At 47.1% G+C, this 14,435-nt stretch overlaps 2 protein-coding genes across 8 annotated transcripts in view; one reads left to right on the top strand and one right to left on the bottom strand.

The window, feature by feature from the left end:
- Window positions 1-9,008, bottom strand: part of LOC119174026 (uncharacterized) — an 82,078-nt gene extending 73,070 nt beyond the window's left edge. The window contains exons 1-2 of the mRNA XM_075894255.1: window positions 8,768-9,008; window positions 3,358-3,473 (exon numbers count right to left, since the gene is read on the bottom strand). The gene's annotated coding sequence lies outside the window, so the exon portion shown is untranslated. The remainder of the gene's footprint in view (window positions 1-3,357; window positions 3,474-8,767) is intronic.
- A 2,943-nt stretch (window positions 9,009-11,951) lies between these two features.
- LOC119175044 (uncharacterized) overlaps window positions 11,952-14,435 on the top strand; it is an 86,978-nt gene continuing 84,494 nt past the window's right edge. For 4 of the 7 annotated variants that reach the window (XM_075894809.1, XM_075894810.1, XM_037426218.2 and 1 more), the window contains exon 1: window positions 11,953-12,156. In XM_075894809.1, the coding sequence (XP_075750924.1) occupies window positions 12,102-12,156 (55 nt within the window). In that variant the 5' untranslated portion in view covers window positions 11,953-12,101. Of the gene's footprint in view, window positions 12,157-14,435 lie in introns of all 7 variants that reach the window. The other 3 variants (XM_075894808.1, XM_075894806.1, XM_075894811.1) reach the window with 2 other exon arrangements.

Below are 14,435 nucleotides of genomic sequence, written 5' to 3'. Positions count from 1 at the left end.
TGCATAATCTTCGTGACTTGAAGCGCTTTAGAGAAATTTCATTGGATATTGCGGATTGGATATTGTAGAGACCTTTTATTGGATATTGTGGATTTATTGCATTGATCACATCATCTGACTTACTGTGTCTTTAGGACTGCGAGGGTCCCCGATGCGCAGTGTGTTGGAGCAAATTCCTGTAAATCAGTTATTTTACTAACGATATTGTTCGCATAGACAGAAAAAAGTATTTATTCATAAACGCGTGGAGAAGGAGGGCGTGGGAGGAACCCTTAGTCCGGGGTTCCTAGAAACGCTCCAGCGACGAGTCGGGCCCGCTGTATCATAGCTCGGAGGACCTCCGGAGGTCCATCGCCGAGAGCATCGTCCCACGGCTCCTCGTTACGTAAAGAGTGAAGGAAAGCAGGTAAGGGACGCAAGATGTTTGCAGTGCACTCGATCGAGACATGGAAGGTCGTGGGCGAGTTTCTACAGCCGGGGCAATGGTCTGCATAGCACTGTGGGTAGAAATTATGAAGACATATCGGGTTGAGGAAAGTTTTAGTCTGTAGCTGGCGTAACGCTGCTGCCTCCTATCGGGAGAAAGATGGCGGTAAAGCGCTGTGAGTGCAACGGACGTTCCTATAGTGACGAAGAATGTCGTTGGAAGAAGAGGATTCCCCCATCCCGAAATGGTCGCCTCACCTTGCTGGGTCACCCGGAGGGAAATTTCGCGAGCAACAGTGTGTGTGCAGTCATTGCCCGGCAGAGAGGCATGACCAGAAGTCCAGAGTAAGTGGATTCGAAAAGTACCGTTTGACTCGGTTAGCGGAGTTTGATTGAGAATTCGGTGTGCCGCTATTGAGATGTCATGTCCTAATAGAAAGGCCCGACATGCCTGTTATGAGTCTGTCAATATGCACACCTCACGGCAAACACGGATGGCGTATCGTATATTTCGCCGTGAGCGGCATGCGTCCCACGCATTGCAGCCGCGTCCTGCAGGGAATCTGTGCCATTTAACAGTACCGAGGTATGACTTTCGTGAGTTCAGGCTGTGCCCGTGTAAAGAGTAGGTGATTCCGGGATGTCTCGGATCGTACGCGGGATTCGCGCCGTCTCTTGCCATGCTGGGGGTGCGTGTTACGTGGTAAGGGATGAACAGTTGGTATTTTACGTATCGCAGACGTTGGCGCTGACTGACCCAATCTGCCTCGAGCAGCTCGTCCAGTATGTTGTGTGTCCCTAACTTATGAAGAAGACGTGTGTAAGTGTAGTTCGGAACGCCGTGGGCCAGCTTTGTCGCTTTGTGGATCATGGAATCTATGCGTAGTTCTTGCGATTGTGTCAACCACTGGAAGGGCAAGTGATATACATGTCAGCTGATTCATCACGCAGGCCTTCACCAAGCGCAGTAGGTCCTCTTCTTCAAGCCCGGAGCAGCGATTTGAAACCCGCCAGATCATGGACAGTGTTTGGTCAACTTGTCGAGATAAAAGGGTATATGATATTGATATGTGGGATTTTAACGTCCCAAAATCACCATATGATTATGAGAGACGCCGTAGTGGAGGGCTTCAGGAATTTCGACCCCCTGCGATTCTTTAACATGCACCCAAATCTGGGCACACGGGCCTACAACATTTCCGCCTCCATCTGAAATGCAGCCGTCACAGCCGGCATTTGATCCCGCGACCTGCGGGTCAGCAGCCGAGTACCTTAGCCACTAAACCACCGCGGCGGGGCATTTTTTTTTTCAGACACAGAGAAGTAACAACTGAGACGCTTATTCGCGTTCATCTGCATACCTGAGAGTACGTTTCGTGCGTCATTTGTGCGTGAGAAACGCACAAGCACATTTCGATCTGCTTGCCATTCTTCCCGTGACCTTCCAACTTGTTGCTATCGCGTTCATTGCTTCGCCTCTGCGGCAAAGCTGTGACTTTTTTTTTTCGTCCAGAAGATGAATGTCCAATATTCAATCAAAGGCGAAGGAGTAGCTGGTACCCTACTTGTGCACCAACATCTCCTTATATATTATACTATAAAAAAACCACAGTCTAGAATATGTCGAAACATGAAAAATTGTGCATCTCCGCATTTTTCACCCTCAACTCGTTCTACGGATTAGTAGAGACCACTGAGTCAGCGTAGGTTTTGGCAGGGTCCAAGAAGACATCATCACGAATGTTACCACAGGCGGCAACCACTTGTTATCTGAGGGAAACGCCGCGGTTAGACGAAGTATACTGAAGGGGAAGGGTTGTAGTGATTAAGTGCTATTTACAGAAAGCTGTTCACACTATAGCCCCATGCATTCTTGAGGAAGTCCTACGTGCCATTGCCATTTCTTTGAAGACCTAAATTACTTGCACAGCTCTGAAGCATCAGCGTGTAGTACTGTAGTTCTATGTCACATTCGATATATCGGCTCTGGTAGATCAACGACTGGTATTGCTTGCGGCTGCGTATAGCAAGAACTCAACTGTACGCCACTGCACTGCAGTATCTATGATTAGCGAAACATAAGTATGCTGAAAGGGGTGAATAATGTGGGACAATGGGTTTTCCACCAACGAGAAAGCTTCATTCTGTCGAACACAGTGTCTGCTCTTAGAGTGCCAGAAAAGAGTTAGGATGTTTCTTTTTCTGGTTTTTCGTCCTAGGTTTATTCATGTTCCTTAATATACGACCTAATCTATTGCGAATACATCCGCAATGACTTGTCGTTTGCCGATTCGCCGCTTTATACGCTTTGCTTCAATCGAACTGAATGGCCAAGTGCGCCTCTGCGTATGCACAATCAGGACATCTAGAACAAACACATAAATAACATTTAGGAAAGCTTCGATTCGGGCTAGTTGGTACGACATTGTAATCTAGCTGCGCTGAGAGAAATGCACAAATGACTAATGGAACAAGAGCCATGGACTAGTGGTTGCACAAACTTTCAACTGTTTATTTACGCAAAAGTGTGCCAAAGATTGAAGACAGCAGGTACTGTGGCACAGCGTGGTGTTCATAAAAGCAAGTCATAGCAGGTGATCGTGTTCCGCGTGCATATTGTTAACTAATGTGGCGGTTGTCAACAAAGTTAGAGGCTTCCTCATTCGAGGCAATATATGAAGAGCTTACGCAATTTTAATATTTAATTATTAAAGGCACCTCTATAATTTCGTGTGTCAAGACCTGCTATCTTTGACGTGCTTTGGATAAAATAAGCGGTTCAAAATTTATGCGCCACCTGCCCTGTCCTTTTCTTTAGTTACTCGTTCACGCATTTCACACATCTTAACAGCGCCTTGTGAAACAATGGCGGCAAATAATTAGCCCGATCCTGAAGGTTGACAAAAAAACGAAACGTCATGATCCACTTACCAGGACTGTCTGCGGGCACGGTGAACGTTGTGAGTCGCTCCGGTTCCAACCGCCGCGGAGCGAGTCCCAGGAGCGTTGTGCGAGGAGTCTCAGTCACTCGGCAGTTGGCGCCGATCCTTAGAAGAGAAAGCCGAGGGCGACCTCAACGATAGCGAGGGGCGGATAAGAATCACTGACACGGAAGTCAGGCTGCCAGTCATTTGTCGATCGCGTGAACGCGAGGTCAGGTAGGTACAAACAGCAGGTACCGCGAAAAATGACCACATTTAATTGAACAATTACTAGACATTCGCGGCTGGCAGATTTTCCTAGTCTTATCACACTGAACGGAAATAGTGTTAGAGACCCTTAGGGGCCCATAAAAAAGCTAGTTCATTGTTGTTGTTGAAAATATTTTTTAAGATACTTTTGGAATGCGCAATGCACGCAACTGAGAGAAAAGAAATGTAAGAGTAGAAACTAGCAAGTTTGGACAGACCCCATCTCTCAGAAAAAATTACTTGGACTCCGGCCAGAAAAAGCATTTTCAGCAAAAGTCGAACATCTTCCTGAAATACGTATACTGGTTACTGGACTACATCGGCACTTGTGATCAGCAGCTATGTGTTGCTATATATACGGACTGATTTGTTCGTCCGTATGAGAATAGAAATCTTGGATAGATATATACAATGTTCAAATTCAAAGCTCCCGCAAGGGAACTGTACACCATATATCATGCTATTTTCTTTGCAAGTTTCAGATGGCTTTGTTTTTTTTCTTTACTTGTTCATTCTTGTTTTTGGATAACTGATTTTTTCTTGCACTGCAGAACTTTGAGAAATGAAGTAGCCAACGTGATATCAGCCTGGACATCTCCGCAGCAACGCAGTTTAAGCAGAAGAGATAATTGGGGTTATTTTAATGAAAGGAAGTTCACGCATTGCGGACTTTTTCGCGCTAGGACTAGCGGGTGCGATGCCATAGCATTCCTGCCCGCTTCCTTTGGCGAAAATGCCGCTGAAGCCATTAGAGGTCTCATGCAGCTGCATTTCGGATCGCGATGTGAAACTATATTACCGCACAAGACAGAGAAATAGGACAACTCTCGGTACACAAGCTAGTGGCCTCATGTGCATTTACTGCCGTGACCGCAGCCCTTTTTTTTTACCTCTAAAAGCACAGGAAATGACGTTATACAGGTCAGCGGGTTGTTTATGAACACTCTGGTTTGCCTTCGTCTCGACACTCGTGCATTCCTGCCTTCCGCAAGTGAAGCGCAACTGCGAGACTGACTACTTTCAGAAGTTTGTTACTCGGTTACTTGGCGCCACCCACCCCGTGGCTAGGCCATGGATCAGAAGTTGATTTGTTTGGTAAATCAAAATGGTTAATCAACAAGTGATTGGCTTGGAAATAAGTTGTTGATTAGTAGCTCATACTTATAGAAATAAAAAGAGATAAAAACAAAGGCGTCGGTAATAATACCACTAAACCAGTGTGATAGAAGTCGCAACTACCAAAAATCAAACTGAATTTGCCTACTCTTAACGTTTGATATTTTGTCTAGCGCAGAAAATTGTGTGCACAATCACAAACGCTCTTGTGGCTATGGTAGCAACAAAGCAAAGAACAGCCGGAAGGGACGAATTGCAACAGATTTGTCGGTGGGATCTTACAGAAACCTCTTTTTTTTTTTAGCTTTAACCTTCGACATGTCCTACCCACTCTCACAGCAGTGAAGACACTATAGCGTGAGTGAGCCAGGCCAGAAGGTTAACTTCATGCCACGGGGAAGGCAATTACGGTGGCGGCAGCATTTTCGGTGGAGGTACAAATGCTTGAGGCCCATGTATTAAGATTAAGGGTCATGTTAAAAAAACCCACTGGCCAAAATTTACTGAGCCCAGCGTCCCTCATTGTCATATCAGGGTTTTATGATTTGAAATGCCAAGAAATATTCTTATTATGAGGCCGGCAAGTTTCCATAGATCCACGCTGGTTCGCTAAGCAATTCGTATACTTAAAATATTGTAGCGCTATATTTGACGAGGAGAAGACAAAATATTGACAGGACCGGAGCCGACTGTTCAACGACTTTCATTGAAATCGCCCTATTTCATAGTAGGGGTTATTCCATGCCAAGCGTGCCAGTCATTTTGGCGACCATCTCAAATGTATTTGAGAAAGCCATGGACCATCTCCCCGAAGGGAACGCTGATGGGATGCGAAACAGCAGCGGTGAGCGCGACGTTGACCCGGTTGAAATGGGCGTCGACGCGGGTGCTGGAAGAACGGTTTGAAGTGAAACTCGGTGCGGCGTTTACTCGAGTAAATAGAGAGTTTTAGTACTGCGTACGCTGCGCACGTGGCGGCGTTGCGTACGTAAGGACGCCACGTTCTGCGTAGTGCGCATGCGCAGACCGCAACGCGCACGTATCGCGTTACGTACGCAGCCGCTACGTACGCACGCATGAGATGCGTGCGTGCGTACGTATGAGCTGATCACGCCGCTCTCGAACAAGTTCGCAACAGCGCGAGACTTCGTTTTGCAAAATGGCGGCATCGAAGGAAAGCACCGACTGGCCCTGTGGCTTAAATTATGGCCATAATCTGGCTATAACACTTGGATTGACTCATATTGGCTATTAACAACACGTGCTTCTATTTTTATCTACCAGATGGCGCAACACGCTTCACGCTTGTTACGTTCGCGGGTACTACGGCGTACTAAAAGCCGATTAGTGGCAAACGGCGCCACGTAACGCAAGGCGCTTGCGTGGTGTGTACGTAGCAGCATTCCGCAGTACTAAAACTCTCTAATGTTTGACACGGAAAGACGCGGTAGGCGGCAATTGTTGAAGACGCTTGCTCTCGGCTTCTTTGGATCGCGTCTCATCGGTGTTACCCACGCGCCGTCTGTGTTCTCAAACGCAATTGGTGCTCTGGACTCGCACCTTGTCGGTGTTGCTGGTCTTTCACTACCGAAGCTTCCAATCGGCTTCCCTAGCACTCACCTTGTCGGCGTTGACGTCGCAATTCGCGAACGTGATTGGCTTCGCTAACCCTGGCAACGCCGACGGCAGCCGGGAAAGGTACACGCACACTAGCGGGAAGGACGCCGCGGCAAGCAGGGGCGCGCTGTCCGAAAAATCGGCGCCCCGAGATCCTCGAGGCGCGCGCAGCGTGCGCACCCACCAGCTCGCGGTTTCTCGCCGACAGACAGAGAGAGGTGGCGCCAGTGAGATGACGCCCACTTTAGGAGTGGACTTGAGCGTTGCAAGCGGTGGGGAGGGTGAAGCGAGAGAGAGCTGACACGTGGTGAGCGCGGGGCATGCGAGGGAGAGACGTCACCACGGACTGCTAGGAGGGCGTGAGCTACTCGGCACCGCTCCAACAACTGTGGCGTGGCGAGTGGTGTGGACGGAGGGACTGCGTTACTCAGGCTAGTGAAAGAGCGGCTTCGCCTTTGAAAAATTTAAGGTATGGAAAACAGTACATTGCTAGAGTATTTTGCACAGTTTTTTTTTTTGCTCTCAAGGGTGCCTCTGAAGTTCCCAGAATGTCGTCCGGGTGTTTGTAAAAAAAGTTATTTTAAATGTACCGTTCTTCCTTTCTATACCAAATTTAGTTTGCATGTTCAGTAAAGTTGCTTGTGTAAGGTTTTTGAAGCTCAGCATTACTAATGCAATTTTTCTGCCACATACGCCTCCAAAAATTCAGCCAAAATGTGTTAAATTTGTATTTTTTTTCTATTGCATTACTGCACTTTGTGTGAATATCTGAGCGATGAATACTTATTCAACAGAAGGTATATTCTGTGTAGAAATATATTTAAACTTCTCAAGTTGTTAAACTTTGCGACAAAAAAAATTATGGATTTCGCAATATCTTCATTTTTGTCCATATTGAGACGCAATTTGCACCATTTGGGGGTGCAATGAAAATCATCTTTATAGCTATCTCCAATGCAAATGAACACTTCTTTTCATGTGACAGGTTTTATCGTTACAATTTATTATTTAAGGAAGAAAATAATTTTTGAATTTTCCCATTCTCTCCTTTTGGGGCCCGAAAAGCAGCAACAGGAGCAAATGAGTTAGTCAAGAAGGGTGAGAGGGTGTGCGAGTTTCCACCTATATTGAACGTGTGAAAATAACACTCGGCTAAAGTTTTGTGTTAAGCGGTACTGAGTAGCGGTCGAGTGCATACATGAACGATACCGAGATGTACTCATTTTGAGCACGAGTGTTTTTTCTGACTTTCCTCTTCGGCTACACTCAAAAGACACGATGCAAGAGAGTCGTGACACGGGCGTTGCGTCTATACGGTTAACACTGAATTTATCATTTGTCCTACTGTGTTATCTATACCACTGAATGGATGATTTTGAAAGCGATTCTTTCCATTTCAGGAAATTACCCTTTCTCAATACCGAAAGCACCACTCTTGCCGCGAGTTTCTGTTGGAAGAACGTCAGTAGTTTCCAAAAAAATGGCAGCATATCCACGGAGTGAATGATGGATAGTGGTTTCCAAAAAAAATGGCAGCATATCCACGGAGTGAATGATGGATAGTGGGGCGAAGCATCCGTCCGTCCATTCGTTCTTGCTTCCGTTCATCCATGCGTGTGTCTGTGTGGCCTCCCGTGCGTCCATCCGCCCGTCCGCGCGTGTGTCTGTTCGTGCGTCCGCACGTTCATCTGTGTGTCCGTCCCTGCTTTCGTCCATGCATCTGCTCCTGCGTCCGTCCATATGCAGCCATCCGTGCGTCCGTCCATGCATCTGTCTGCGTGTCCGTTCGTCCACCTATTCAACACTCCAAGTACCGCCATTTCACATCTTTTCATCATATATTCCTCATATAGAAGCACCGCCATCCAGCGGACATTCCAAGGACTGAACGAGTGGAGGCACACGTACACTTTCTTACGGCTTGCGCTTCGTGTTATACTTTCCACCTTTAACCACCTCGAGTTCATGGTATATACTAGTTCACTGTATTCATGGCACTGCGGCCCAACGCTCACTAAACCTTTCTAAAACCTAGGAGGTTACGCCCAGCGAGTATAACGTATAGCAACCCTTTGTTGTCTTCTGTGCGTTAACCAATAACAAATTTGCAGCGTGCGCGTTAACTAAAAGCCGAATTCTCCTGTCTCTCATTCCCCCTTAACAACTATCGGCATGTACATTGAGCACTATCTTTTATCATTTAACAACGCACAGAAGAAATCTCTCACCGGCACCACCTTGGAGGTCACAATGTATTACTTGTTACACATTACTACTACGGCTACGAGGGACGAACGGGTGCTGCTATAGGGAGCTTCGCCACTGAAATTTACCACCTTACTTTGGCATTCCAGGCAACATTCAAGCGTTCTAAATTATTTGCATGCAAGCACGGCTATCGGTTCGGAACGTCTTACCTTTCGAGTCCTCTCGGTGCTTGGGTCACCTTTCGATCTTACAGAGCTTCGCTCGAAATTGACAAGTCAAGGTCGCAGTAGGTGTCTGCCAGTGCTCAACATACCAGCATCCCGTGCCAAGTCTCGTGATTGATCTTTACGGCCTTTGCAGTGTCATCGTCAGCAGTGCGAAAATTGCGCGCGATGAACAGTTCATTGTGTTGTGGACAAGTACGACAGTCTGCCAGCTTTCTTTGCAGAAGATGTCCTTATCTAGACGAGGTTGTACATATAGACAGGGTCTTTGACATTGTCACACGTTTATCTCTTGAGATAACTGTTTTTGTCAGGTCGTTTAACGGTGGGAAAAGGCGGGGGGCCTTGTAACACTTTCTCCGAGTCGCAGTATTAGCACAAGGTATGGTCCCAACAGATCAAAGAGCAAAATGAATTGGGATCAATGACGCGCACAAAGATGATTTTCAGGTCAGGTGAACCTCATAAAGCAAGCAGAACTCTCGTTGCCCTCGACTCCATTTATCGCTGCTGTAAACAGCACACTTATACCTCCTTAATGGTTTAACTCGCTGTGAAAATGTGGTGCTTTGGAGACTTCGCGTTAGGGCCGCACTTGTAAGGGCAGTAATTGCCCACTGGTGGCCATCGGCACATCACATCAGCGCATGACGGCATCACATGCCGTCGTCGTCTGGTCAAAAATGGGCATTACTTAGAGCAGAAAGCTTGCAATGCCTCCGATTCTCGAGGCTTGGCTGAACCAGGTTAGGAGCGTTTCCAAGAGAATCGGGGAAGGTTAAGAAAAAGGAGAATATTACTTCCGGCTTCTACTTTTCCAGCCTACGTGACACATTTTGTGTACTCATGCTCGGCGCTACGGTAAGCACGACTTCTACTACCAGTCACGTGACAAATCTAATCCCATTTAGCGCGAATGTCATTTGTTTGCACTATCACGTGTATGCTGCCACACAGGGAAACTAATTATGCTATGTCATTTGAGCCATAGAGCTCAAATCTGCCACAGTTCGCGCCCGAAGCCCGGAAACTACACCAAGAAGAGGCGGCAATCACGCTAGCTACACCACCACGTGCTTGGATGCAGCTGTGGTCGTCACAAATTCGCAAGCATGCAGTCACGCGAAACTACTCCCAAGGCCGTGTCTTGACCCAAGCACTCGAAATTTGGAAGCGCCGAAGCACTCCGACAGCGTACACTTGTGCGACATGGGATCCTGGGCACGGGGCGTTGGGAGGGAACGAGGTGGCACATGCCGTAGCGCGTGATCATGCCTACTGGGCTACCCCTTCCCACTCCCCAGACGCGAAAACTGCGTCCGCGGAGGCTTAGTTCGTTCCCATCACCTGTACTCTACAATACTGAAACATCATAGGCTGGCATGGAGAGTACCTGCCACCTCATTCGAAGCTCAACAAAAAGGACAACACCATATACTGAGAAGACTTCAAAGTAACACTTTCATACATGGTGCACTGATGCACAGACTGTACCCAACATTACACGAATATCTTTGCCCAATATGTGGCGTACCCGACACCTCGGTCTACATGATCCTCACGTGGCCATGAATACACATACAGACACATTACCTTCGCCGAGTACGCGTGATGCCTGTCAAGCAAATAAATACTTTCTCTAAACGTGAGGGACCATCTCGTCTCGAAATACCTAGGCCAACGACGACGGTTCGTCACCACGGCCAAGGAGCCAGCGAAGGCCAGAGGGTTCCTGGAATGAGGAGGCACACATGGAGCAGCGGGACTTGTACCGCTATACCGTTTTGTGAAATAAGCGCTTATCCATCTTCATCATTCTCACTAGATTAACGAATTGCTGATTTGATGACGTAATATAGTACGCATGAAAGTTTCAACAGAAAGCTACTCTCAAATTCAGTACTTGGTTGGGCTCGACGCCGGCCATGTTTCATTTGTGCTCTTTGGGACGGAACTTCTTAGGATCGATCCATGTCTGCCGTCGTCTCTCGGTGACGCTGTTGACGACGAAGAATAAGTGCATTCCAGACCACACATTCTCTTTCTTCCATCACGGCACAGCACATGCAAGTAAACGTCATGACGATTATGATGAGGCATTCACTACTTCACTATGCCATTCATCATTCTGCTGATAAGTGAGGTACCCACTACACATATGTAAGGCATTATGTGTGCTGTGGCTGATTAAGATGAAGAACAAGCGCGAAGAATAACCATTCACGTTCCGTGGAAATGCAGTGATGATGATGATGATGATGATGATGTTGTTGATGATGATGATGATGTTTGTGGTCGTCACCTTTGTACCGGGTGGGCACTGCGGCATCCTGACAGGAATGACAAAATAAGTGAATTATTACAAAACTGCACATCACAATTATTTATATCAGCGCCATCTATTCTCTTTAATCATCAACTATACACAAGCCAATAGCTACATCTAGTAATATTATTTCTAAGGACATATACACACTCCACCATCTAGTGAGCAATTCATAAATTAGAGGTGGCTACATGCATACTACATGCAAATGGAGGAGGCAACGACTCACACCCTAAGGAGCGTCGTCCCTAAAGAGACCCTATTATGTCTTAAAACATGCTAAGTGGGATCATACCAGCACAATTTCTCAGTATATATAAGTGCGGGTGGGCGTGAAAATATTTTTTTCGCACACATTGTTCCGGCGTTTGGGCCATGCAACAGGCATTTGTTTGTGTGCATATCTTTTTATTTGCCTGTCAACATGTATGACAATATTACACGTTTTTGATATTACTGCTAACACTACGAATCCGGCATGCGCAACAATTACGTACTACTCATATAAGACCACACCCAAACCATCCGAAGCTCTGAAACGATCAGTGCTCTCGACGGGCGCAATGATCTCGCAGGTCAAACTGATTGGACATGCTTCGTTGGTAGCCCTCACTCGTCACACTTCAGACATCTCGATAAAGCCACGTGAATTGGCCGGTGGCGTAATAACCCACCCGTGGCTACGTACAAGCGAGGGCAGCACCGCGACATTCAGGGCATTGCCGCGTCAGTTAAGGGTGATAGCGATAGGGACTCAAAACTTTTCAAGTGGGTCCGCCGTGGGACTTCGTAGGCGAGCGCTTCCTTCGAGATGCTCCGACGGCAACGGCCGAAAGATGCGTGCTATCTGCTCAGTCCAAGATGCTTTATCGGCCGCCTCTCATCCAAACGTTGACAGAACGGCTCACGTCTTCGCGTTGATTGTCGAAGGCTGACGGGATCTGGCAGTACTAGTCGTTCGGCTACGCTGAAACATAGCGTGGATCGAAGATCATGCGGTCCTATGCCATTCTTGTCGGCGTCTGTTTTGTCTTCCACGCCCTTGAGGGTAAGTTGATCGATAAATGTGTTATGGCTGCTCAGGTTTAAGAGCCCCAATGAGCTCAAGGACTTCGGGCCTGTTGGTTAATTTTTGCTTCAGTGGTTTGATATATATATGTCTACGCAAAGCACTAGCGCGATTGTGTATTCTTACTTGCCACAGCTACGGTGAGTGAATCTGGAAACCTTCTCCTTTGAGGTGCAAAAGCTTCACTAATGATTCGAAGTTTAGCGAGAAACTTAGGCTCTTGAAAACTCTTCCTAAGTGGCCTCATGCGGCACTTATGCCACTTCCTTGGGTTATAGGAAATAAGTCTTCGTGTGTACTTTTCTGGAAACGCCCTTTCGAAAATGGCGCAGCAGAGTAAGGTGAAGTATGTGTTAAAGAAGTGTCAGCTTTGCAGGGTACCAGCAGAAATGTAAAAAGTATCACTGAAGCTTACAAAATTCTTAGAAAACAACGCAGAATTGAATTCAGGCTGCGGCGGCTGCATTTCTGATGGAGGCGGAAATGTAGGCCCGTGTGCTCAGATTTGGGACAACGTTAAAGAACCCCACGTGGTCTAAATTTACGGAGCCCTCCACTACGGCGTCTGTCATAATCATATGATGGTTTTGGGATGTTAAACTCCACATATCAATCAATCAATTATAAAAACAAAAATTGAGAGTGATGATTAACGTAGTTTGCAGTTTAAGTGGCTGTATTACGTGGCTATGGGGGGGGGCACAATAAGCTTGAACGATTTTCTAGAATTTTGTAGGAAGATTGGCCCTATCTATTTCAGGTAGCGCTTGTTTGTTTTTTGTGTTTATTTGCTTTTTGCACTGATAAGTGATTATTATAAACAGAAAAACTTGGGACGATACCTTCAGTCTGACCGGTTTGTAGAACAAAAGCAGGCAGTCACTATCACGCATCACCATATCCACACCACCTATGGTGTTACCCTAACACCTTATGAACGATCTTCCCTCAGGGAGATAAAACTTTTTTTTTATAAGGGCTGTGGCGGCTGCATTTCCGATGGAGGCGGAAATGTTGTAGGCCCGTGTACTCAGATTTGGGTGCACGTTAAAGAACTCCAGGTGGTCAAAATTTCCGGAGCGCTCCACTACGGCGTCTCTCATATTGGCAAATTGAAGTAGACCCCAGGGATTGTGAAAAAACCGCTTTCGTGGCGCCAGACGGACCGTACGAATTTAAGGTTTTACCATTTGGCTTGTGCTCCGCGCCTGCTACTTTCCAGCGTCTCATGGATACCGTTCTTTCTGGCCTTAAATGGAGAACCTGCCTAGTATACCTTGACGACGTCATTGTGTTTTCTACAACGTTTGACGAGCACCTTGAACGATTGCAAATGGTCTTGCAGGCCATACGGGCCGCAGGCCTGACGCTCAAGCCGGAGATTCTGCTTTGAGGAACTGCAGTTTCCTGGCCATGTCGTCAGTTACGCAGGAGTTCGTCCAGACCCCGAAAAAGTTGCAGCCGTCACACAGTTTCCAACACCATCAGATAAAAAGGCAGTGAGGCGTTTTCTGGGTCTCTGTGCATATTATCGGCGGTTTATTCCAGATTTTGCGCGCATTGCGTGACCTCTAACTCGTTGCACGAGGGATGACGTTGCATTTGTTTGGGGCGACGAACAGGAAGATGCTTTCAATGACTTGCGGCAACGTCTACAGACGACCCCCGTGCTTGCCCATTTTGATGACACAGCCCCTACAGTGCTCCATACTGACGCTAGCAATGTCGGCCTCGGAGCTGTGCTTGTACAGCGCCAGGATGACGAGGAAAGAGTGATCGCTTACGCAAGCAGAACTCTGTCACGCACAGAAGCAAATTACTCGACCACTGAAAAGGAATGCCTCGCCGTGGTGTGGGCAGTTATGAAATTTCGCCCATACCTGTACGGCCGCCCATTCAAGGTTATCAGTGACCACCATTCGTTGTGTTAGTTAACAAGTCTGAAAGATCCTTCCGGGTGATTGGCACGCTGGAGCCTTAGACTACAGGAGTTTGATATAACGATGGTGTATAAGTCGGGAAAACGACACACGGACGCCGACTGCCTATCTCGATCACCGATAGAGTCAGCTGCTGCTTTTGATGAAGAGGCAGCGTTCCTCGGAATCCTCGACACGTCAACCATTGCAGATCACCAGCATGACAATCCTGAGCTACTTGGCTTGATTAATTATTTAGAAGGACGAAGCCAGAATGCACCCAAAGCCTTTACAAGAGGACCATCGTCGTTCTGTCTGCGAAAAAATGTCCTTTACAAA

This window comes from Rhipicephalus microplus, chromosome 5 (assembly GCF_043290135.1).
Source record: "Rhipicephalus microplus isolate Deutch F79 chromosome 5, USDA_Rmic, whole genome shotgun sequence".
In the NCBI taxonomy this organism is placed as follows: Eukaryota; Metazoa; Arthropoda; class Arachnida; order Ixodida; family Ixodidae; genus Rhipicephalus; species Rhipicephalus microplus.
Note: the sequence above shows the minus strand (reverse complement) of the source record. Positions and strands in the feature narration are given on the sequence as shown.